General features: G+C 46.4%; 1 protein-coding gene across 1 annotated transcript in view; it reads right to left on the reverse strand.

Annotated features, from left to right (window-relative positions):
* LOC139401868 (phospholipid-transporting ATPase ABCA3-like) overlaps positions 1-26,284 on the reverse strand; it is a gene marked incomplete at its 5' end in the record, with an annotated part of 54,076 nt that overhangs the window by 21,003 nt on the left and 6,789 nt on the right. Inside the window, 10 exons of the mRNA XM_071145860.1 lie at positions 71-269; positions 3,792-3,890; positions 4,358-4,508; positions 5,085-5,295; positions 7,165-7,320; positions 9,200-9,354; positions 10,788-10,917; positions 12,609-12,746; positions 16,137-16,318; positions 16,525-16,698. Of these exons, the coding sequence (XP_071001961.1) occupies positions 71-269; positions 3,792-3,890; positions 4,358-4,508; positions 5,085-5,295; positions 7,165-7,320; positions 9,200-9,354; positions 10,788-10,917; positions 12,609-12,746; positions 16,137-16,318; positions 16,525-16,698 (1,595 nt within the window). The remainder of the gene's footprint in view (positions 1-70; positions 270-3,791; positions 3,891-4,357; positions 4,509-5,084; positions 5,296-7,164; positions 7,321-9,199; positions 9,355-10,787; positions 10,918-12,608; positions 12,747-16,136; positions 16,319-16,524; positions 16,699-26,284) is intronic.

Raw genomic sequence — 26,284 nt, forward strand, 5'->3', positions numbered from 1 at the left:
GGCAACCTTCTATATTGACATTTAGCTCACTTCCTGTCTGAACCCACACACAAAAACTCTCCTTTCTCACCCCGGTGTTGAGCTTGATGTTGGAGCAGTCCTCGGAGATGAGCGTGCCGCTGTCAGTGAAGTCGGTGACGTCCGTCATGCCGCTGTAGCTGCTGGTGTCGTCCATGGTCCAGTCGTGGGAGCGTCTCTCATGTTGGTACTGCAGCGGGGGCAGCTGGATGGCCTGGATGTCCAGGCTAGAATCCACCAGCTTCCCCACTCTGGAAATACACAAGAATGTACAGCTTAGTACAGTAGCAGTGTATCTAACCCAAACCCTGGATGTCCAGGCTAGAGACCAACAACTTCACCACTCTGAGGACTCACATAAGGAAATACAAACATTTAAAAAAGTACACTTCTCTAGACTGACAATACACAGGGACAAATAGAACTTAGTGGACTTCTCTAGTCTGACAGTACACAGGGACCAATACAACTTAGTGTTCTTCTCTAGACTGACAGTACACAGGGACCAATACAACTTAGTGGACTTCTCTAGTCTGACTGTACACAGGGACCAATACAACTTAGTGGACTTCTCTAGTCTGACAGTACACAGGGACAAATAGAACTTAGTGGACTTCTCTAGTCTGACAGTACACAGGGTCCAATACAACTTAGTGGACTTCTCTAGTCTGACAGTATACAGGGACCAATACAACTTAGTGTTCTTCTCTAGTCTGACAGTAGACAGGGACCAATACAACTTAGTGGACTTCTCTAGTCTGACAGTACACAGGGACCAATACAACTTAGTGGACTTCTCTAGTCTGACAGTACACAGGGACCAATACAACTTAGTGGACTTCTCTAGACTGACAGTAGACAGGGATGAACTTACTTATAACAATTTAACTGAGCTTCCCTACTGAACGGAGCTTTATCAGGACAACATAAGGAAATATACCATTTACAGTAGTTAGATACCTAGTATTTATTATGACAATTCAATTAATCTGTAAATTCAATGAACTATGCTGAGTTTTTCCAGACCATGTGTCCTGACCAGGAAACTTTAGTTCGAGATCCATTGATCCTAATCATGTCAGGTGGTCCGGAGGAACCTTTCTTTGTACTGTATGACATCTTGACCGTTTTAGACTGTACAAATGTATTTATAGACATGAAACATATTCATTCATAATTGGATGAATCTTTGTGTTCCGGAAGTGGCTTATGGAGAGAGCACTCTGTGTGAATCAGACGGATGTTGAAATCTCTTCACAGAACTCAGGAACACACCCCGGGGTCTATTGTACACCAAACAAAGGAGCTCATCGGAGAGTACTTAATAAGTGGGAGTGTGTTTGTGTTACTGGTGATGGTGAGCATTTTATGTCATTCCAGCCCTGCTAACTCTCTCGTCTTCTCACTCTGAGGGGATGGACAGGAGCTTGGACAACCACAATAGCCAGAACGCCATTTCTGTCCGTTACAAATGAATGATCATTTCAGCCAGCCAATCTCCACTCCCACAACGCCTGACACAGACAGCACTCCCCTCAAAGAGCTACATCTAACAGTTCTATAAGTGATCAACGAGACCCCTATCCAGGGTGTGAAAATGGACTCGGGCCTCTGCTGTAGCTGTATGAAATTGATAATGACCAAGAGACTGCATATGTAGTAAGATGAAAAGAAGCGGAAATGACTTGGCCAAGGTAGGAACAGTCTGAACAGGTGTTAAATTAGGTGGCTTTCAGTATATTTGAACTGAAACTGAAATGACAGGACTAATGTAGATGGTCCACCCCTTCAGAGAGCTGGGTGGGAATAAAGCTGAATTAAATTGGTAATGGAAAGAGGCTGTATGTAATAGCCAGGGTATGTACAGACTGAACACGTGTTAAGATGGTGGCTTTTAGTGGAGTTGAAAATGAACCCTAATGATAAGACTAATGGAGATGGTGTTACACCTTTAGCTACAGTACATGTATGTATCAGTGTGTACAGACTGAACACGTGTTAAGATGGTGGCTTTTAGTGGAGTTGAAAATTAAGGACTAATGAGGCTTTTGTATACGGGGAATGATGGAGACACTCACTGATAGACCCACATTGTGATGTAAAAATAATGACGCCTGAAATTAGATATTTTGGAGGTAATTGCTATATCCTGTTTAGAGCCTTCACAGCTGTGTTCTACTGAAAAAACACGTGTCCACAAGAACACGTGCAAGCAAACAAACTATCCTATCAGACAGTAACACAAAGACATGTATGTATGCTCACCCCCCCCCCCCCCCCCCCCAAAAACACACACTCACACATTAAAATCTGCTTAAAAACACACACACACAAACAAAGAGGCTTTAAACACAGGCAGAAATAATTGCTCAGATGTTAGCTGAAGACAGCTGGCTGGTTGGTGATGCAGAGTAATTGAGCAGAAGATGAGAACTGGAATAAGTGTGTGTGTGTGTGTGTGTGTGTGTGTGTGTGTGTGTGTGTGTCAGTGGGGGCTCTTCAGAGGAGGAAGGGGAGGACCATCCTCCTCAGAAAAATAAAAATGTATAAAAAGTTATCTTTTTAGATAAAACTACACAAAATATATTCACGTCACCAAATCATTGATTAAAACACACTTTTTTGCAGTGTAGGTATAGGTATAGGGATAGGGATAGGTATAGGGTATAGGTATAGGGATAGGGTATAGGTATAGGGATAGGGTATAGGGATAGGGTATAGGGATAGGGTATAGGGATAGGGATAGGGTATAGGTATAGGGATAGGGATAGGGTATAGGTATAGGGTATAGGGATAGGGTATAGGGATAGGGATAGGGTATAGGGAACACGTGAGTATCATGTAGTAAGTAGCCTAAGCCTATCGATATTACACTGAGCTGGTTGAATGGAACATGGAATGGATTCCATGGAATGGAATATGAAAGACAGTTATCCAATATGCTGTAATAGAATTAAGGCCATGCCCATGACACAAATCATCCTCCATCTTAAACGCCATCGACCGCCACAGGTGTGTGTGTGTGTATATATATATATACATATATATTTGTGTGCGTACACTTAAAAGCCTGCAGGTACATACATACTCATGACAAGTGTTAATATTTATTACAACTGCAGGCTTTAAGGTAGTCTCCCTGGGAGCTGTGGTGAAAGGTCCAGACCTAGCTGCTACTCTCCCTGGGAGCTGTGGTGAGAGGTCCAGACCTAGCTGCTACTCTCCCTGGGAGCTGTGGTGAGAGGTCCAGGCCTAGCTGCTACTCTCCCTGGGAGCTGTGGTGAGAGGTCCAGACCTAGCTGCTACTCTCCCTGGGAGCTGTGGTGAGAGGTCCAGACCTAGCTGCTACTCTCCCTGGGAGCTGTGGTGAGAGGTCCAGACCTAGCTGCTACTCTCCCTGGGAGCTGTGGTGAGAGGTCCAGACCTAGCTGCTACTCTCCCTGGGAGCTGTGGTGAGAGGTCCAGGCCTAGCTGCTACTCTCCCTGGGAGCTGTGGTGAGAGGTCCAGACCTAGCTGCTACTCTCCCTGGGAGCTGTGGTGAGAGGTCCAGGCCTATCTGCTACTTTCCCTGTGAGCTGTGGTGAGAGGTCCAGGCCTAGCTGCTACTCTCCCTGGGAGCTGTGGTGAGAGGTCCAGGCCTAGCTGCTACTCTCCCTGGGAGCTGTGGTGAGAGGTCCAGACCTAGCTGCTACTCTTCCTGGGAGCTGTGGTGAGAGGTCCAGACCTAGCTGCTACTCTCCCTGGGAGCTGTGGTGAGTGTGTGATCCCATACCTGAGGAAGACCTCCTCCATGGTGGTGACAGAGGCTCCATAGCTGGCGATGCCCAGCTCCTCTCTGTTCATCTCCAGCTCTGCAAACAGCAGCTCAAACCTGGAGAGGGAAGAACGTTGATCCATCAGAGATCAGTCAGACCCGGGTCTAAAACAGTCTTCTGTCATGGGGATCTACGGTGACATCACAGGCCGTTAAAAAACCTCAACAGTTAGTCAATACTCCCTCCAGATAAAACCAACAACTAGGGTAGGGACCAAAATACCACCCTATTCCCATTTTACTGCACTACTTTTCACCAGGTCAAAAGTGGTCAAAAGTAGTGCACTAAATAGGGAATAGGGTGCCATTTGGGACATAAGCTATATATCTACTTGAAACATCACCCTTACCTCTAGAAGTAGAGGTGTCTGTAATCATATTGTAGCAAGCAGCAACACCCTCAGATTGGACCCAACTTGGTCTCATCAAAATAGACTGACAAAAATAGTGTGTCACACTAAACACAGAGCTGTGGCCATCGGCACTGATGGCCTGTGTGAGATTGGGTATTGATTTTGTCTTACCGGTTGGTGCTCTCTTTGGGCAGAATGTATGAGAGCTCAGCCCCAGCACTGCTCTCCAGCGTGGCATTGGGAACGTACATGTGGACCAGACGTGTGATCTCAGACACGTTGCACAGCGCATCCTTCACGATCACCATGTGGTAGCCAGCACCTGAGACGCAGGAGAAGGAAGGTAAAGTTACATCTCTGAATCCCTCTCCTATCACCTCATGACATTCTACAACTACTAGTTATTCACACTATGTTCTGTCTTGTATTCTTCACTCCCACTTCACCCCTTCTATCCAACCCTTTTAATTTCACCACTACATTCCACCTCTTCTCTTCTCTCTGTTTCCACAACCTCTCCATCACACCTGTTCATTTTATCATCCCTCCTCTCTTCCCTCTCCCACACCCTTTACCCTCTCTACCCATTCTCCTTTATCTCCCTCCCTCCCCCACACCCTTTACCCTCTCTACCCATTCTCCTTTATCTCCCTCCCTCCTCCCTCTCCCACACCCTTTACCCTCTCTACCCATTCTCCCTCCCTCCCTCCTCTCCTCCCTCTCCCACACCCTTTAACCTCTCTACCCATTCTCCCTCCCTCCTCTCTTCCCTCTCCCACACCATTTACCCTCTCTACCCATTCTCCCTTCCCTCCCTCCCTCCCTCCCTCCTCTCTTCCCTCTCCCACACCCTTTACCCTCTCTACCCATTCTTCTTTTTCTCCCTCCCTCCTCTCACCATATTTGTTCTTGAGAAACAGAGGCGAGCCGCAGCACTGCAGCTCTCCCCCAGCCATGATGACTATACGGTCCCCCAGCAGGTCGGCCTCGTCCATAAAGTGTGTAGTCAGCAGGATGGTGCGCCCGCGCTTCTCACCCTGGAGCAGGTCCCAGGTGGCCCGCCTCGCCGACGGGTCCATGCCCGACGTGGGCTCATCCAACATCACCACCTGGATGGGAGGAGTGGTGAGATGGAGGGATGGAAGGACAAAGATAGAGACAGGGAGGGGGGTGGAGGAAGGGGAAGATTGAGGGATGGAAGTGAAGGGACAGAGAAAGAGCCAGAGGGGTAAGATGTGTTGAAATAGCCTTGTGTGTTGCACATACAGTGCATCAAGTATTCATACCACATTTTGTTGTGTTACAGCCCAAATTCAAAATGGATTTCAGAGAATGTTTTTCTCACCCATCTACACACAATACCCCTTAATGACAAAGTAAAAACATGTTTTTAGGAATTTTTGAAAATGTTTTGAAAATGAAATAAATAAAAGTCTAATTTACCTAAGTATTCACACCCTCGAGTCAATACTTTGTAGAAGCACTTTTGGCATTGATTACAGCTGTGAGTAGGCTGGGTCAGTCTCTATGGATTGTGCAATATTTGCCCATTTATTATTTTCTAAAGTCTTCAAGGGCTGTCAAATTGGTTGTTAATCATTGCTAGACACCCATGTTCAGGTCTTGCCATAGATGTTCAAGTAGATTTAAGTCAAAACTGTAACTCAGTAACTCAGGAACATTTACTGACTTCTTGGTAAGCAACTCCAGTGTATATTTTGCCTTGTGTTTTAGGTTATTGTCCTGCTGAAAGGTGAACTCATCTCCCAGTGTCTGGTGGAAAGCAGACAGATCCAGGTTTTTCTCTAGGATTTAGCCTGTGCTTAGCTCCATTCTGTTTCTTTTTTTTATCCTGAAAAACTCCTCAGTCCATAACAATTTCAAGCACACCCATAACACAATGCAGCCACCCCGATGTTTGAAAATATGAAGAGTGGTACTCAGTAATGTGTTGTACTGGATTTGCCCCAAACATAACACTATATATTCAGGACAAAAAGTGCATTTCTTTGCAATTTTTTCAGTATTAGTTTAGTGCCTTGTTGCAAACATGATGCATGTTTTGCAATGTTTTGTATTCTGTACAGGTTTCCTTCTTTTCACTCTGTCAATTAGGTTAGTATTGTGGACTAACTACATTATTGTTGAACCATCCTCAGTTTTCTCATAGTAATTAAACTCTGTAACTGTTTGAAAGTCACCATTGGCCTCATGGTGAAACCCCTAAACAATTTCCTTCCTCTCCGGCAACTGTGTTAGGAAGGACGCCTGTATCTTTGTAGTTACTGGGTGTATTGATACACCATCAGAAGTGTAATTAATAACTTCACCATGCTCAAAGGGATATTCAATGTCTAATTTATTTTTTATCTACCAATAGGTACCCTTCTTTGCGAGGCATTGGAAAACCTCCCTGGTCTTTGTGGTTGAATCTGTGTTTGAATCTGTGTTTGAAATTCACTTCTAGACGGAGGGGCCTTACATATTGTAAGTGTGGGGTACAGAGATGAGGTAGTCATTCAAAAATCATGTTAAACACTATTATTGCACACAGAGTGAGTCCATGCAACTTATTACGTGACTTGTTAAGCAAATGTTTACTCCTAAACGTATTTAGGCTTGTCATAACAAACGGGTTGAATACTTATGGACTCAAGACATTTCAGCGTTATATTTTTCGTACATAGAAAAACAACATAATTCCACTTTGACATTATGAGGTATTGTGTTTAGGCCAGTGACAACAATCTCAACGTAATCCATTTTAAATGCAGGCTGTAACACAACAAATTGTGGAAAAGGAATCCGTATTTATTCATGCAATTATGTTATGCCTGTACTTTGACAATGCCACGCTAACTAAACCTCTGGGGTTAATAAAGTCATTTTGAATTGAGTGACAAGGCAATACCTTCAGGTCAAAAGCAGTGCACTGAATAGGGAAATGGGTGGCATTTGGGACACAATCCAATACTGACCTTGGAGTCTCCGATGAGGCCGATGCCAATGGATAGTTTCCTCTTCATCCCACCTGACAGGGTCTTGGAGTGGGAATGTCGCTTGTCCTCCAGGTTCAGAATCCTGATGATCCGGTCCACCTCAGCTGGAATCTTCTCCTGGGAATACCCCTTCAGCTGGAGACGAGAGAGAGAGAGAGAGAGAGACATAAGGAATAACCCTTCAACTGGAGACGAGACAGAGAAAGACATAAGGAATAACCCTTCAGCTGGAGACGAGAGAGAGAGAGAGACATAAGGAATCCCCTTCAGCTGGAGACGAGAGAGACATAAGGAATAACCCTTCAGCTGGAGACGAGACAGAGAGAGAGACATAAGGAATCCCCTTCAGCTGGAGACGAGAGAGAGAGAGACATAAGGAATAACCCTTCAGCTAAGGACATAAGGAATCCCCTTCAGCTGGAGACGAGAGAGAGAGAGACATAAGGAATAACCCTTCAGCTGGAGACGAGAGAGAGAGAGACATAAGGAATAACCCTTCAGCTGGAGACGAGACAGAGAGAGAGACATAAGGAATAACCCTTCAGCTGGAGACGAGAGAGAGAGAGAGACATAAGGAATAACCCTTCAGCTGGAGACGAGAGAGAGAGAGACATAAGGAATAACCCTTCAACTGGAGACGAGAGAGACATAAGGAATACCCCTTCAGCTGGAGACGAGAGAGAGAGAGACATAAGGAATAACCCTTCAGCTGGAGACGAGACAGAGAAAGACATAAGGAATAACCCTTCAACTGGAGACGAGACAGAGAAAGACATAAGGAATAACCCTTCAGCTGGAGACGAGAGAGAGAGAGAGACATAAGGAATAACCCTTCAGCTGGAGACGAGAGAGAGAGAGACATAAGGAATAACCCTTCAACTGGAGACGAGAGAGACATAAGGAATACCCCTTCAGCTGGAGACGAGAGAGAGAGAGACATAAGGAATAACCCTTCAGCTGGAGACGAGACAGAGAAAGACATAAGGAATAACCCTTCAACTGGAGACGAGACAGAGAAAGACATAAGGAATAACCCTTCAGCTGGAGACGAGAGAGAGAGAGAGACATAAGGAATAACCCTTCAGCTGGAGACGAGAGAGAGAGAGACATAAGGAATAACCCTTCAACTGGAGACGAGAGAGACATAAGGAATACCCCTTCAGCTGGAGACGAGACAGAGAGAGAGAGACATAAGGAATAACCCTTCAGCTGGAGACGAGAGAGAGAGAGACATAAGGAATAACCCTTCAGCTGGAGACGAGAGAGAGAGAGACATAAGGAATAACCCTTCAGCTGGAGACGAGAGAGAGAGAGACATAAGGAATAACCCTTCAGCTGGAGATGAGAGGCATAAGGAATACATACCACAGCTGGAGAGTGCAATAGAGAGCGAGAGCATGAGAGAACGCAAGGGAGAGCGAGCGCGAGAGACATAAGTGGGAAGAAGGGAAGTATGGAATGTGAGGAAAAGTTAGAGTGAAATTGAGAAAGTAAACTTAAAAGGAACGATAAGAGGACGGAATGTAAGGAACGTAGAGGGGAATGGTGCCTGCGTGCCTGTCTCTGTACCTGCATGCCTGACTGCCTATCTGTCTCTGTGCCTGTCTGCCTGCCTGTCTCTGTGCCTGTCTGACTCAGTGTCTGTGTGCCTGCCTGCCTGTCTCGGTGCCTGTCTACCTCCCTGACTCGGTGCCTGCCTGCCTGTCTCGGTGCCTGTCTGCCTGCCTGTCTCTGTGTCTGTCTGCCTCCCTGACTCGGTGCCTGTGTGCCTGTCTCGGTGCCTGTCTACCTCCCTGACTCGGTGCCTGCCTGCCTGTCTCGGTGCCTGCCTGTCTCTGTGCCTGTCTGCCTCCCTGACTCGGTGCCTGTGTGCCTGCCTGCCTGTCTCGGTGCCTGTCTACCTCCCTGACTCGGTGCCTGCCTGCCTGTCTCGGTGCCTGCGTGCCCGCATCGGTGCCTGCGTGCGTGCCTGCCTGCCTGTCTCGGTGCCTGCCTGCGTGTTTGCATGTCTTACCTGTGTGTAGAATAGCAGGTGCTCCTGGACAGTGAGGTTGTCAAAGAGCACGTCGTGCTGCGGACACAGGCCCAGGCTGTGGCGAATCAGAGCCATGTCCTGACAGATGTCATAGCCGTTAATGTAGGCCCTGCCACTGCTGGGAGGAAAAAGACCTGGAGGATACACAGAGAAACATAGCTGTTAATGTAGGCCCTGCTACTGAAACAGACCTGGAGGATACACAGAGAAACATAGCTGTTAATGTAGGCCCTGCTACTGAAACAGACCTGGAGGATACACAGAGAAACATAGCTGTTAATGTAGGCCCTGCTACTGAAACAGACCTGGAGGATACACAGAGAAACATAGCTGTTAATGTAGGCCCTGCTACTGAAACAGACCTGGAGGATACACAGAGAAACATAGCTGTTAATGTAGGCCCTGCTACTGAAACAGACCTGGAGGATACACAGAGAAACATAGCTGTTAATGTAGGCCCTGCTACTGAAACAGACCTGGAGGATACACAGAGAAACATAGCTGTTAATGTAGGCCCTGCTACTGAAACAGACCTGGATGATACACAGAGAAACATAGCTGTTAATGTAGGCCCTGCTACTGAAACAGACCTGGAGGATACACAGAGAAACATAGCTGTTAATGTAGGCCCTGCTACTGAAACAGACCTGGATGATACACAGAGAAATATAGCTGTTAATGTAGGCCCTGCTACTGAAACAGACCTGGAGGATACACAGAGAAACATAGCTGTTAATGTAGGCCCTGCTACTGAAACAGACCTGGAGGATACACAGAGAAACATAGCTGTTAATGTAGGCCCTGCTACTGAAACAGACCTGGAGGATACACAGAGAAACATAGCTGTTAATGTAGGCCCTGCTACTGAAACAGACCTGGATGATACACAGAGAAACATAGCTGTTAATGTAGGCCCTGCTTCTGAAACAGACCTGGAGGATACACAGAGAAACATAGCTGTTAATGTAGGCCCTGCTACTGAAACAGACCTGGATGATACACAGAGAAATATAGCTGTTAATGTAGGCCCTGCTACTGAAACAGACCTGGAGGATACACAGAGAAACATAGCTGTTAATGTAGGCCCTGCTACTGAAACAGACCTGGAGGATACACAGAGAAACATAGCTGTTAATGTAGGCCCTGCTACTGAAACAGATCTGGAGGATACACAGAGAAACATAGCTGTTAATGTAGGCCCTGCTACTGAAACAGACCTGGAGGATACACAGAGAAACATAGCTGTTAATGTAGGCCCTGCTACTGAAACAGACCTGGAGGATACACAGAGAAACATAGCTGTTAATGTAGGCCCTGCTACTGAAACAGACCTGGAGGATACACAGAGAAACATAGCTGTTAATGTAGGCCCTGCTACTGAAACAGACCTGGAGGATACACAGACAAACATAAGGAGTGAGTTGTACAATACAAAGCCTATTGTGAGTTTGGTTTTAAGAGCAGGCACACTGGCCTGTCTATGCTTGCGGTTCTGTTTTCAATTCGGTCTGTAGATTGTACAAGGGAAAAGTAGCAATGTGTATGGCTGTGTGTGTGTGCGTCCCACCTGTCAGCATGGACAGTGTGGTGGTCTTCCCGGCTCCGTTGTGCCCCAGCAGAACTGTGATCTGGCCCTCGAACATGTTCACTGTCAGATCCTTGACAGCCTGCCGCGTCTTGTTACCCACTTTGAACTCCTGGCAGGATGAAAATCATTCCATCTAAATGGTTACAATGGCCTACCTATCCCTGGATTAAAATCATTACAATGGCCTACCTATCCCTGGATTAACATCATTACAATGGCCTACCTATCCCTGGATTAAAATCATTACAATGGCCTACCTATCCCTGGATTAACATCATTACAATGGCATCCCTATCCCTGGATTAAAATCATTACAATGGCCTACCTATCCCTAGATTAAAATCATTACAATGGCATCCCTATCCCTGGATTAACATCATTACAATGGCCTACCTATCCCTGGATTAACATCATTACAATGGCATACCTATCCTTAGATTAACATCATTACAATGGCCTACTTATCCCTGGATTAAAATCATTACAATGGCATCCCTATTCCTGGATTAACATCATTACAATGGCCTACCTATCCCTGGATTAACATCATTACAATGGCCTACCTATCCCTAGATTAAAATCATTACAATGGCCTACCTATCCCTGGATTAACATCATTACAATGGCATCCCTATCCCTGGATTAACATCATTACAATGGCCTACCTATCCCTGGATTAACATCATTACAATGGCCTACCTATCCCTAGATTAAAATCATTACAATGGCATCCCTATCCCTGGATTAACATCATTACAATGGCCTACCTATCCCTGGATTAACATCATTACAATGGCATCCCTATCCCTGGATTAACATCATTACAATGGCCTACCTATCCCTAGATTAAAATCATTACAATGGCATCCCTAGATGAAAATCATTACAATGGCATCCCTAGATGAAAATCATTACAATGGCATCCCTATCCCTAGATGAAAATCATTACAATGGCATCCCTTTCCCTAGATTAAAATCATTACAATGGCATACCTATCCCTAGATGAAAATCATTACAATGGCCTACCTATCCCTAGATTAAAATCATTACAATGGCCTCCCTATCCCTGGATTAAAATCATTACAATGGCCTATTTATGCCTAGATTAAAATCATTACAATGGCATACCTATCCCTGGATTAAAATCATTACAATGGCATACCTATCCCTGGATTAAAATCATTACAATGGCATACCTATCCCTGAGGGAAGTCATTATTTTGCTCTTTATTATCCCTCTCCAGCCCTGGGTGTAATCACCTCATCTCCAGCCCTGGGTCTAAGGGCCTAGCGTCATAATCGCCTTCTCCATTATCCTTCTCCTCATCTCCTTCTCCCAAACTTAGCAAAGTGTTTCATCTACCCAGCCCTGGGTTGTGTTGATTAATCTTCAAACTGAAGAAAACACACAAAAAATGTACCAAAAATCTCCTCCTGCCTAGTTCCAGTTCAAAAACATCATTACATAACAATATGAAATGAGATGCTCTTTTACATGTTGAGGACCACACTGAAATAAAGGCATAGTCCCATAATGGTAAAGCTACAAGGGGCTTTCTTTTTCTGTAAAAACATGTTCAACCACTTGATGTCTCAGTCTCAATTCGCTCCCAACTCCTTGGCCCAAGCCTTCTATGTATAGGGAACTGAATAGTCTGGACAGTATAAGCAGTGTAGTGGAGGAGCTTCCACTGTGTTGCTTCCACTCTACATATCTGCAGACATCATATTGTTACAGCCAAGGGGAGGGGTAGGGATCGAATTGGGACTGGGTGGACAGGTTGCATTTAAGACCTTGCCTTGTTCAGGTGTTTGATCTTGACTCCTGAGACCAGTCCGGCTGGCTCCTCCTCGATGAACTCTCCCTTCAGAGCCTTCTCCACGTCTTCCTCTTCCTTCACCATGGCCATGCGGGGGCTGCTGCACCAGTAGGACGGCTGGAGAGAAAGGGAATGGGAGAAAGAAAATAAGTGGAATGCTTCTCTTTCCTCAGCTTGTACCCTTATGGTCAGTATCAGAAAGATACCTAGTCAGGGATGGGCAACTCCAGTCCTCGGGGCCGGAGTAGTCACACTTTCCCCCCATCCCTAGTCAACACAGCTGATGAAACTAAAACCATTCTAAACTGAAGACCATGATTAGTTGACAAAACAAAACCACCCGATACGGCTGCTAATGGGGAAGTCATTGAGTTGTTACATAACCTTTCTGCCTCTCTGCTCCTTATCAAGACACTACACCAGCGTTTCCCACACTCGATCCTCGGGACCCCAAGGGCTCCACGTTTTGGTTTTTGCCCTAGCACTACACAGCCAATTCAAATGATCAAAGCTAGATAATTAGTTGATTATTTGAATCAGCTGTGTATTGTTAGGGCAAAAACCAAAACATGCACCCCTTAGGGTCCTGAGGACCAAGTTTGGGAAACAATGCATCACACACACACACACCAAAATAAATCAACAAAACGGCCCTCTTGAAGGAGAACAACAGCTATGACTGTAAATTAAGGTTGGGATGAGGAAGTGGGTGTTCTGTATTATGCTTAATTAATTAGCTATCCATCCCATGCTCGTTCATCAGTAAGGATATAAATTACAATGTAAACGACTATGGGATGGTTAACTGAGTAGGGAGGGAGTAAGCACTGCTGCAGTACTGCTGAACTCACAAAATGAATTTCCATGGAAATGGACAGTACAAGCATTGTATTGTTGTCGAGAGTTTTCATAACAATCAGAAATCAGTAATTTTGGACACCGATTTTGCAGAATCTTTTCTTTTTTCACCTTTATTGAACCTTTATTTAACTAGGCAAGTCAGTTAAGAACACATTCTTATTTTCAATGACGGCCTAGAAACGGTGGGTTAACTGCCTCGTTCAGGGGCAGAACAACAGATTTTTACCTTGTCAGCTCAGGGATTCAATCTTGCAACCTTACAGTTAACTAGTCCAACGCACTAACCACCTGCCTCACGAGGAGCCCGCCTGTTACGCGAATGCAGTAAGAAGCCAAGGTAAGTTGCTAGCTAGCATTAAACTTAAAATCAGTCATAATCACTAGTTATAACTACACATGGTTGATGATATTACTAGTTTATCTAGCATGTCCTGCGTTGCATATAATCGATGCAGTGCGCATTCGTGAAAAAGGACTGGCGTTGCTCCAACGTGTACCTAACCATAAACACCAATGCCTTTCTTAAAATCAATACACAGAAGTATACATTTTTAAACCTGCATATTTAACTAAAAGAAATCCAGGTTAGCAGGCAATATTAACCAGGTGAAATTGTGTCACTTCTCTTGCGTTCATTGCACGCAGAGTCAGGGTATATGCAACAGTTTGGGCCGCCTGGCTCATTGTATTTCACTGAAATAATAAACGTCTTGTTTGAGATGATAGTTTCCGGATTCGACCATATTAAATGACCTAGGGCTCGCATTTCTGCGTGTTATTATGTTATAATTAAGTCTCTGATTTGATAGAGCAGTCTGACTGAGCGATGGTAGGCACCAGCAGGCTCATAAGCATTCATTCAAACAGTGCTTTTGTGCGTTTTGCCAGCAGCTCTGCTGTTTATGACTTCAAGCCTATCAACTCCCGAGATTAGGCTGGTGTAATGATGTGAAATGGCTAGCTAGTTAGCGGGGTGGGTGCTAATAGCGTTTCAAACGTCACTCGCTCTGAGACTTGGAGTAGTTGTTCCCCTTGCTCTGCATGGGTAACACTGCTTCGAGGGTGGCTGTTGTCGATATGTTCCTGGTTCGAGCCCAGGTAGGAGCGAGGAGAGGTACGGAAGCTATACTGTTACACTGGCAATACTAAAGTGCCTATAAGAACATTCAAAAGTCAAAGGTATATGAAATCCAAATCGTATAGAGAGAAATAGTCCTATAATTCCTATAATAACTACAACCTAAACTTTTTACCTGGGAATATTGAAGACTCATGTTAAAAGGACCCACAGCTTTCATATGTTCTCATGTTCTGAGCAAGGAACTTAAACTTTAGCTTTTTTACATATATTGCACTTTTACTTTCTTCTCCAACACTTTGTTTTTGCATGATTTAAACCAAATTGAACGTTTCATTATTTATTTGAGGCCAAATTGATTTTATTGATGTATTATATTAAGTTAAAATAAGTGTTCATTCAGTATTGTTGTAATTGTCATTATTACAAATAAATATTTTTTTTAAATCGTCCGATTAATCGGTATCGGCTTTTTTTGGTCCTCCAATAATCAGTATTGGCGTTGAAAAATCAGTCGGTCGACCTCTACTGGATACCACGTCAGCAAATTAAATACGTTTCCCTTCCAGCACAGATTCAATAAAAATGTGATCATCTTAGTCTCTCTTACTGGGAGTCAATCTAAGTCCTCCTAGTCTGACATATTTAATGCTAAGTGGATATTAAGAACATCTCCCTCTCCTCTCTCCTCCCCCTCTGCTCTAACCCTAACCCTAGTGGACCTTAAAGGAACCATCAGACATCTGTCTAACCCTAGTGGACCTTAAAGGAACCATCAGACATCTGTCTAACCCTAGTGGACCTTAAAGGATCCATCAGACATCTGTCTAACCCTAGTGGACCTTAAAGGAACCATCAGACATCTGTCTAACCCTAGTGGACCTTAAAGGATCCATCAGACATATGTCTAACCCTAGTGGACCTTAAAGGATCCATCAGACATCTGTCTAACCCTAGTGGACCTTAAAGGATCCATCAGACATCTGTCTAACCCTAGTGAACCTTAAAGGAACCATCAAAGACATCTGTCTAAGCCGAATGCAAGGGTTCTCAAACTTTAAGGGGCTGAGTATCCCTATCGTGGTATCAAATTCATTAGGGACCCACCGTCTTCCATTGCAAAACATTTTGCTATTGTGTGTCCTAATGAACATGTTTGGGTTTCCAGTCCAGGAAACACAGCCAGCCTCACTCTCACTGTCTGACACAACATATACTTCCTGATATTTCTTGCAAATAAAAATAATTTGTCATTCTGCATTCCTCTCAGACTAGGGGTCAACGGGCAAATCTCTAACGCGCATGTGTCAAACTCATTCCACAGAGTGCCGAGTGTCTGCTGGTTTTTACTCCTTCTTTGAACTTGAACAGTAAGTCATTTCCACGCATTTGTTTAGGGCTTTATTTATTTTTTTAAACCTGCAGACACTCAGCTCTCAATGAAATGAGTTGGACACCCCTGCTCTAATAGATTTCTCCCCTGGGAACACTGACTTCATGGACACACACACACCTTATCTCCCCCCCACACCACCACCCAGACCCAACCTACACCCACTCCTACGTACCAGTAGGAAGAAGTAGCAGGGCAGAGGGACTCCGTACTCCCCTGGGAACACAGCCTCCACGTACCAGGCCACCAGGCCATAGAGCAGGGCATCCAGCAGCAGCAGCCCCAGCACGTGGGCCAGGGAGAAGTCATCGTCCACCGTCACCGACTCAAACAGGTTACACCACTGGATCCCCGTACCTGAGGGAAGGGGGGGATGGACGGGAGGAGAGAGAGGGAGTAAAGTTGGGTAGAGACATTTGAAATAGATTGTGTATAGATTGTGAAGACTCATAATTGGAGTGTTGGTATTTAAACAGAACATTGGTATGAAGGCATTGGTGGGAGTGTGTGTGCGTCTCTCTGTGTGAGTCTCTCTGTGTGAGTCTCATGAGAACATGGCTCACCTTTGCCCTCAAACATGCCTAGTAGCTGCGCTCCCATGGCCATGGCCACATTGGAGATGAGGCAGGCAGACACCTTCTGGGCGTGGCTAAGGAGGTCGTAGCGAGGCCATAGGAACACGTACGGCAGGTAGGACAGGAAGTAGATGAAGCCGCCCGCCGCCGCAGCCACATTGGCTGGAGAGGGAGAGAGACGGAGTGTGTTTGAGAAAGATTATAGCAGTCAGACTGCAGAGAATCACTGATCTACAAATCCCCTTGGATCCCAAATAACTTGTCATTAGTGATTTTGTAGATGGCCTTGCTCAAACTGATCTCCTTAAACACGCTGAGAGGGAAAGGTCTGGAGGGGGGAAACAGTTGTCACAACGTGGCCCTTTGGGGTGTATATCGTGGATCCCCCCCTCTCGCTCTCCCACCACAAGTTATGACTTTACGAAAGGTCATAAAATCCTGGCAGAGATTCTCTCCCCTGGTCATGCAGAAAGAGGGGGGAAATAAAGAGCTTCTCTTGGTTCAACTCCTATTCCCAAAAATTGGAGGATTAAACAATATTTCTATTTTTGTGGGAATGGTCCGTGGGTATTTAAAGAACAATCCTGTCAGAGTTGTTTTATTTGTTGACATTAGGAAGGATGGTAGCACAGAATAAATGGTAGTTTTGGAAGTGGAATTTCTCTGTTATTCATTTTCTACCTGAATGTTGTGTACAATATATGATTGAATATGAAACTATTTGTGAGAAGATGTAATGTCATGTTGGCCTTCTAAACAAGATACTTGTTTAGCTATCAAATCAAAATCAAATCAAATTTATTTAGAAAGCCCTTCTTTACATCAGCTGATATCTCAAAGTGCTGTACAGAAACCCAGCCTAAAACCCCAAACAGCAAGCAATGCAGGTGCAGAAGCACGGTGGCTAGGAAAAACTCCCTAGAAAGGCCAAAACCTAGAGAGGAACCAGGCTATGAGGGGTGGCCAGTCCTCGGCTGTGCCAGGTGGAGATTATTACAGAACATGGCCAAGATGTTCAAATGTTCATAGATGACCAGCAGGGTCAAATAATAATAATCACAGTAGTTGTCGAGGGTGCAACAAGTAAATGTCAGTTGGCTTTTTATAGCCAATCATTCAGAGTGTCTCTACCGCTCCTGCTGTCTCTAGAGAGTTGAAAACAGCAGGTCTGGGACAGGTAACACATCCAGTGAACAGGTCAGGATTCCATAGCCGCAGGCAGAACAGTTGAACAGTTAGTTATAAAGTTAACTAGTCAGTGGCCACACCCCAGTGAGCCCAGACATTGCATCAGGCGTCATAGAACCGCCCCTTTTCCCACAGAGTATAAAACCCACTTCCTACAAAATATACATTAATAAATCAGAACGCCGGGACACCACGTTGGAATGGCTACAATTCTATAGACCATACAGCTGTAGTTTTAGTTATACGGCTGGAAATGGTTAAACTCTGAGACTTTCGATCACTACAGAATAAGAGTAAATCTTAGACGCATAATTACTAGTCAGCTAGAAATGACGTAAGTCTAGAACGAGAATACCGACACACGCCAAAGCATCTATGAGAACATCTCCGAATGGTACTCTGAAGTATCCATTCTAACCACCTACAACCACGAAGGACATGGTGACTTCTGGAGAAGTTAAACAGACTCGCTGATGAACTGACTCTCTAGCAGACAGACAGGCGATTCCAACAACAGTGACATAGGGGCATAAATATATACATTGCAATTATTCTCGAATGAGCGGACATTCATGTGCAAAGGATTAGCATTTCAGTGAATATAATTATCCACTGTGTGTAGTGAATCCATTTTGTCTCTTCCACTGAGTCCCCACCCCTTTCCTTTGTTTACCAAGCCATCATATTGGCGTTGTCCGCTAGGGACTTTTTCTTTGTATCATATAGTAACCCAAATATCTACTGTTTGTTTGTTATGTAATTCTGTGCGATTATTTAGTTAGTAAATAAATAATTAAGCCAAATTATATATATCGCTGATTCTTGACTTAGGGTTAGTGCAGATATCCAAGGGTTTGCGACATTCAGTAATGAGAACCGATGAGGTAATAATAACAATTAATTAATAGAAGACTGTAATTGATCACATATTAAAATATCTGAAGAGTTATAATTTGAAAAATTATAACTCTGTAAATCAACATTTTCTGTGGTGCCCCGACTTCCTTGTTAATTAATAATTAAACCTAGAGAACTGATTTGATATAAATAAGTCTTCACATGTAATGATAGTCCAGACACGACACGGTGAAGATGGAAAATGGATACCAAATACAAAAGACAGTCTATGGAAAATGCTCAACACTTTATGAATAACAAAGTATGTTGTACTTGTGGCTTTTATAGTTCTTGTCACACTAGTCGTCCTTGTGAAAGGCAACATATCTCGGCACACACACACCTTGATGAACCGATGTACACAAAGAGGTGTGAGAAGCATGATGGATGTGATGACGGGAACACAAGGTGTGAATGAACACTTCTCTTCAGCTTCACCGATATCCAGGCAATTACTCTAATGACCCCATAGGCACAGCCTTGAGAAGGTCTGTATACGAATGGTCTGCATGCTTAGAAAAGTCTGTGTTATAATTATCTACACCGATAGCTCTCCCTACGATTTCGAGAATCCTATAGTCACAATGCATGGTTCCACTGCACCATCAGTGTTTTATAAAGCAACTGTCACTGTGTTGTTGTTGACTGGTCAGCTTCTACAGAACCTTCAGACAGGACAGTAAAGGAAGAGAGAAATGGGTGGAGAAATAGAGGAGAGAAAACAGAGGAGATGCATTGTGCAATAGAAATACCGCAATACGTTCCTCTTTCTCCCTATTCTTCCTGTGAAATGACTAGGGCCCTGTGAAAAGCCACTTGCGGCTGACAATGTGCTGCTTTAGGCCTGAATGGAGCGTACGTACATAGAAACTACTAAGTTTCCATTATCTGTTCCTTTGAAGAACGAGAGAGACAGAGAGAGATGACATTCCTTTATGAGAAGAATAATAAAGAGCGCAGAGAGAGAGAGAGCGCTGAGAGAGAGATCGTAAGAGCGCAGAGAGAGAGCGACCGGGGGAGAGAGAGAGTGCTGAGAGAGAGATCGTAAGAGCGCAGAGAGAAAGAGAGAGAGAGAGAGAGAGAGAGAGAGAGAGAGCGCCGAGAGAGAGAGAGCGAGAGCGCCGAGAGAGCGAGAGCGCGAGCGAGAACGCAGAGAGAGCGAGCGAGAGCGCAGAGAGAGCGAGCGAGAGCGCAGAGAGAGCGAGCGAGAGCGCAGAGAGAGCGAGCGAGAGCGCAGAGAGAGCGAGCGAGAGCGCAGAGAGAGAGAGCGAGAGCGCAGAGAGAGAGAGCGAGAGCGCAGAGAGAGAGAGAGCGAGAGCGCCGAGAGAGCGAGAGCGCTGAGAGCGAGAGCGCCGAGAGAGAGAGAGCCGAGAGAGAGAGAGCGAGAGAGAGAGAGCGCCGAGAGAGAGAGAGCGAGAGCGCCGAGAGAGAGAGAGCGAGAGCGCAGAGAGAGAGAGAGCGCAGAGAGAGAGAGAGAGCAGAGAGAGAGAGAGAGACAGCGCCGAGAGAGAGAGAGCGCCGAGAGAGAGAGAGCGCCGAGAGAGAGAGAGCGCCGAGAGAGAGAGAGCGCCGAGAGAGAGAGAGCGCCGAGAGAGAGAGAGCGCCGAGAGAGAGAGAGAGCGCCGAGAGAGAGAGAGAGAGCGCCGAGAGAGAGAGAGAGCGCTGAGAGAGAGAGAGAGCGCCGAGAGAGAGAGAGCGCGCAGAGAGAGAGAGAGAGCGCCGAGAGAGAGAGAGCGCGCAGAGAGAGAGAGAGAGCGCGCAGAGAGAGAGAGAGAGCGCCGAGAGAGAGAGAGCGCGCAGAGAGAGAGAGAGAGAGCGCCGAGAGAGAGAGCGCTGAGAGAGAGAGCGCTGAGAGAGAGAGCGCTGAGAGAGAGAGAGAGAGCGCCGAGAGAAAGAGAGAGAGCGCCGAGAGAAAGAGAGAGAGCGCCGAGAGAGCGCTGAGAGAGAGAGCCGAGAAATAAATAGAGCGCCGAGAGAGAGCGCGCAGAGAGAGAGAGCCGAGAGAGAGAGCCGAGAGAGAGAGAGAGCCGAGAGAGAGAGAGAGCCGAGAGAGAGAGAGAGCCGAGAGAGAGAGAGAGCCGAGAGAGAGAGAGAGCCGAGAGAGAGAGAGAGCCGAGAGAGAGAGCCGAGAGAGAGAGAGAGCCGAGAGAGAGAGAGAGCCGAGAGAGAGAGAGAGCCGAGAGAGAGAGAGAGCCGAGAGAGAGAGAGAGCCGAGAGAGAGAGAGAGAGAGCCGAGAGAGCGAGAGAGCCGAGAGAGCGAGACCGCAGAGAAAGCGAGAGCGCAGAAAGAGCGAGAGCGCATCGAGAGAGAGCGAGAGCGCATCGAGAGAGAGCGAGAGCGCATCGAGAGAGAGCGAGAGCGCATCGAGAGAGAGCGAGAGCGCATCGAGAGAGAGCGCATCGAGAGAGGGACCGAGCGAGCCGAGAGAGAGAGAGAGCGCATCGAGAGAGAAAGAGAGCGAGCGAGCCGAGAGAGAGAGAGAGAGAGCAGAGAGAGAGAGAGAGAGAGCCGAGAGAGAGAGAGCCGAGAGAGAGAGAGAGAGCCGAGAGAGAGAGAGAGAGAGAGAGACGAGAGAGCCGAGAGAGAGAGAGAGAGAGACGAGAGAGAGAGAGAGAGAGACGAGAGAGCCGAGAGAGAGAGAGAGAGAGCCGAGAGAGAGAGAGAGAGAGCCGAGAGAGAGAGAGAGAGAGCCGAGAGAGAGACGAGAGAGAGCCGAGAGAGCCGAGAGAGAGCCGAGAGAGAGCCGAGAGAGAGCCGAGAGAGCCGAGAGAGCCGAGAGAGAGCCGAGAGAGAGAGAGAGAGAGAGAGACGAGAGAGAGAGCCGAGAGAGAGAGCCGAGAGAGAGAGAGCCGAGAGAGAGAGAGCCGAGAGAGAGAGAGCCGAGAGAGAGAGAGCCGAGAGAGAGAGTGCCGAGAGAGAGAGAGCCGAGAGAGAGAGAGCCGAGAGAGAGAGAGAGCCGAGAGAGAGAGAGAGCCGAGAGAGAGAGAGCCGAGAGAGAGAGAGCCGAGAGAGAGAGAGCCGAGAGAGAGAGAGCCGAGAGAGAGAGAGCCGAGAGAGAGAGAGAGAGAGCCGAGAGAGAGAGAGAGAGAGCCGAGAGAGAGAGAGAGAGAGCCGAGAGAGAGAGAGAGAGAGCCGAGAGAGAGAGAGAGAGAGAGCCGAGAGAGCGAGCCGAGAGAGAGAGCCGAGAGAGAGAGCCGAGAGAGAGCCGAGAGAGAGAGCCGAGAGAGAGAGCCGAGAGAGAGAGAGAGAGCCAGAGAGCCGAGAGAGAGAGCCAGAGAGCCGAGAGAGAGAGAGAGAGCCGAGAGAGAGCCGAGAGAGAGCCGAGAGAGAGCCGAGAGAGCCAAGAGAGCCAAGAGAGCGAGAGAGAGCCAAGAGAGCCGAGCCAGAGAGCCAGAGAGAGAGAGCCAGAGAGAGAGAGAGAGAGAGAGAGAGAGAGAGAGAGCAGAGAGAGAGAGAGCCGAGAGAGAGAGAGCCGAGAGAGAGAGAGACGAGAGAGAGAGCCGAGAGAGCCGAGAGAGAGAGAGAGAGAGCCGAGAGAGAGAGAGCCGAGAGAGAGAGAGAGAGAGAGCCGAGAGAGAGAGAGAGAGCCGAGAGAGAGAGAGACGAGAGAGAGAGAGCTGAGAGAGAGAGAGACGAGAGAGAGAGAGAGACGAGAAAGAGAGCCGAGAGAGAGAGCCGAGAGAGAGAGCCGAGAGAGAGAGCCGAGAGAGAGAGCCGAGAGAGAGCCAGAGAGCCAGAGAGCCAGAGAGCCAGAGAGCCGAGAGAGCGAGCCGAGAGAGAGAGAGAGAGCCGAGAGAGAGAGAGAGAGAGAGCCGAGAGAGAGCGAGAGAGAGCCGAGAGAGAGAGAGAGCCGAGAGAGAGAGAGAGAGAGCCGAGAGAGAGAGCCGAGAGAGAGAGCCGAGAGAGAGAGCCGAGAGAGAGAGAGCCGAGAGAGAGAGAGAGCCGAGAGAGAGAGAGAGAGAGCCGAGAGAGAGAGCCGAGAGAGAGAGAGCCGAGAGAGAGAGAGAGAGAGCCGAGAGAGAGCCGAGAGAGAGAGAGCCGAGAGAGAGAGAGACGAGAGAGAGAGAGAGACGAGAGAGAGAGCCGAGAGAGAGAGAGAGAGCCGAGAGAGAGAGAGAGAGCCGAGAGAGAGAGAGAGAGAGCCGAGAGAGAGAGAGAGAGAGAGAGCCGAGAGAGAGAGCCGAGAGAGAGAGCCGAGAGAGAGAGCCGAGAGAGAGAGCCAGAGAGAAAGAGCCAGAGAGCCGAGAGAGAGAGCCAGAGAGCCGAGCCAGAGAGCCAGAGAGCAGAGAGAGAGAGCCGAGAGAGAGAGCCGAGAGAGAGAGAGCCGAAAGAGAGCCGAGAGAGAGAGAGAGAGAGAGGAGCCGAGAGAGAGAGAGAGACGAGAGAGAGAGGAGCCGAGAGAGAGAGAGAGAGAGACGAGAGAGAGAGAGAGCCGAGAGAGAGAGCCGAGAGAGAGAGCAGAGAGAGAGAGAGAGAGAGAGAGCCGAGAGAGAGAGCCGAGAGAGAGAGAGAGAGAGAGAGAGAGCCGAGAGAGAGCCGAGAGAGAGAGCCGAGAGAGAGCCGAGAGAGAGCGAGCCGAGAGAGAGCCGAGAGAGAGCCGAGAGAGAGAGAGAGAGCCGAGAGAGAGCCGAGAGAGAGAGAGAGAGAGAGAGAGAGAGAGAGAGAGAGAGCGCCGAGAGAGAGAGAGAGAGAGCCGAGAGAGAGAGAGAGAGAGAGCCGAGAGAGCGAGAGTGCAGAGAAAGCGAGAGCGCAGAAAGAGCGAGAGCGCATCGAGAGAGAGCGCATCGAGAGAGAGAGCGCATCGAGAGAGAGCAAGAGAGAGCGCATCGAGAGAGAGAGCGAGAGAGAGCGCCGAGAGCATGGAGAGAGAGAGCGCGCCGACAGAGAGCGAGAGCTCCGAGAAAGCGAGAGCGCTGAGAAAGCGAGAGCGCCGAGAAAGCGAGAGCGCCGAGAGAGCGAGAGAGAGGGATCGAGAGAAGAGGAGAAAGATCACATCTAATCTGAAAGGATGGAGGTGGTTAAGGCAGTTTTCAGCCTCTGTTCACCCATCAACTCCTTTCATCTCTATCGGTAATTACATAGAAGACAACTCTGGGCCAGGAAGAGGTAGTTAGAACAGGGGACTCATTGGTCCTGTGTGTGCAATGCCTGAGTCGAAGATTCATCTTAAAATAGTTATTCTGTGCCCGTCTTTTGTACAAAAGATAGGCTATCTGTATTTGCTATTCCTTCAACCTGCATACCTTTCAGACTAGCACACATTGAGAGAGAAACAGAGAGAGAGAGGGGGAGAGAGAGGGGGGAGAGAGAGAAAGAACGCAAGAAACATTACTCACAGAAAATTCCACCTGCTTTCCCTCCAAGGGACATTAATAATTCAGTCCCCAGAGAGGCCAGGTGCTACCTGACAGCAGGAGAGGGAGAAAGAGTGAGGAGAGGTGGCGAGAGAAGAGGAGGAGCTACTCTACCTTTTCTTGACAAATGGGGGAGTGGTAAAACAATAGAAGTAAAGGCGATATAGAGGGTGAGACAGACATTTTCCTCAGATTACACAGACCCACAAAGAATTTGTAAACAAATCCAATGTTGATAATCACCCATATTGATCTGGTGAAATTCCAGTGTGCCATCACAGCAGCAAGATTTGTGACCTGTTGCCACAAGAAAGGGGCAACCAGGGAAGAACAAACACCATTGTAAATACAACCCATATTTATGTTTAATTATTTTCCCTTTTGTACTTTAACCATTTGCACCTCACTACAACACTGTATATAGACATATGACATTTCATACAATACTATTCTTTTTGAACTTTTGTAAGTGTAATGTTTACAGTAAATTCTTTATTGTTTATAATCTATTTCACTTTCCTTGGCAATGTAAACATGTTCCCATGCCAATAAAGCCCCTTAAACTGACATTGAATTGAGAGAGAGACAGGGAGAAATAAAGACAAATTAAGAAATGCCTCATCTCTAGACACAAGACACTAAAAACCTGACTCCAAAGCCCACAGAGGGGCTCTCCATCCATGACAGCCCCTAATCCAGTCCCCAGTGGACCCCAACATTCAGGCCTGGCTGATTCCTCCATTACTACCAGCAAGAAGCAAGAAGCAAAAAGCAATGAAGAAATTGTTTCCTGAATTTAAATGAAGCCCCCTTTGCAGAGTCACACCGAGGAGCCCGTCAATGGGAATACCCACTCACCTAACTCTGCAGTTCAGATCTGAATGCGAGTACCCACTCACCTAACGCTGCAGGAGGTCAGAGTTTCAGGCAGCGGAAGGCCACCTGGAGAGGGGTCCTGTTGTGACTAGGGGCCAGGCACAGCTGAGGCCAGCTAAAAGCCCTTTCTCGCCCTACTCTAATAATGACATCATACTGTATGTCACACACCCAACCAATAATGTAAAAAAATAAAATAAATACAATTTAAAAAAGAATCAGGAGAAAATATATCATGCACACCGTAAATCAGACACGATTTCAACGTTTTAATTTGCTAAGCTTTCAGCTACTCTTTTACAAGCCAAAGCCTGACAGAAATTGTATGGCTTCTGGGAGTAAATAACAGCTTGTCTGATTACACCAGAGTCCAAATTGGTCTTGAACACAATCACAGATCATTTTAATCTCCATCTGCACTCTTTTGTTGAGGAACAATTTGGAGAAATTGGACTAGACTTTTTTGTTCGAAAAGATATGAAAGTATAGAAGAAAAAAGAATTGTGAAAGAGAAATGATAAAGGACTATCAAGCGTCATCAACTGAAGGCCATTTAATAATCACCATTACCTTTTTGTGTGAGGGTATGATATTAGCAATAACCAAATGAGCCTGTGTGAGATTGGCTGTGTGTGATTGGCTGTGTGTGATTGGCTGTGCTTTAATCCTCGGTCACGTTCAGTCGGCACAAACCAAGAAAACCTGAGTGAAATGAGGAGGTACCCTCTGAACTTGTCCAATAAGAAACGCTTATTTTTGTTTTACATTTTGAAACTTTTTTCTACAGTGTGCCTTTCTGAACATAACCTCTGTAAAGTCAGTCCGGAGACTAGTTAACATTATTTTTTGCTAACCTCACAAGTCATCTTTCCAGTACAGCACAACTCTGACCACACCAGCAGGGATAAAAAAAGCAACATCCGCATTGTGCCGAGATTAATAGCTCAACACCCAGGATGTGTACAACTGGAAATGTAATGTATCATAAAGCATCAATCGCCTTCGATTAGAACATAAACAATTGATTATTCTAAACCTTCCAAGCATGTGTATTGGCTGCTAAACATAAACGTGTACACATACAGGTTTTTCACCACATCTCCTCTCCCTTTGTTCCAGTTTGTCACATTGAGTGACTGTTTAATTATTCCATGAGGCTGAATAGACATTTGATTGCCCATCTTCCAGGCTCCAATGACTGATGGAGCTGGTTTACTGCTGTTCACTCAGAGGAAAGACGAAACAACCTCAGGAGAGTCAAATAATGTGATCTACACTACATTTACGGTTGAAGTCGGAAGTTTACATACACCTTAGACAAATACATTTAAACTCAGTTTCACAATTCCTGACATTTAATCCTAGTAGAAATTCCCTGTTTTAGGTCAGTTAGGATCACCACTTTATTTTAAGAATGTGAAATGTCAGAATA

This window comes from Oncorhynchus clarkii, unplaced genomic scaffold, assembly GCF_045791955.1.
Source record: "Oncorhynchus clarkii lewisi isolate Uvic-CL-2024 unplaced genomic scaffold, UVic_Ocla_1.0 unplaced_contig_520_pilon_pilon, whole genome shotgun sequence".
Taxonomy (NCBI): Eukaryota; Metazoa; Chordata; class Actinopteri; order Salmoniformes; family Salmonidae; genus Oncorhynchus; species Oncorhynchus clarkii.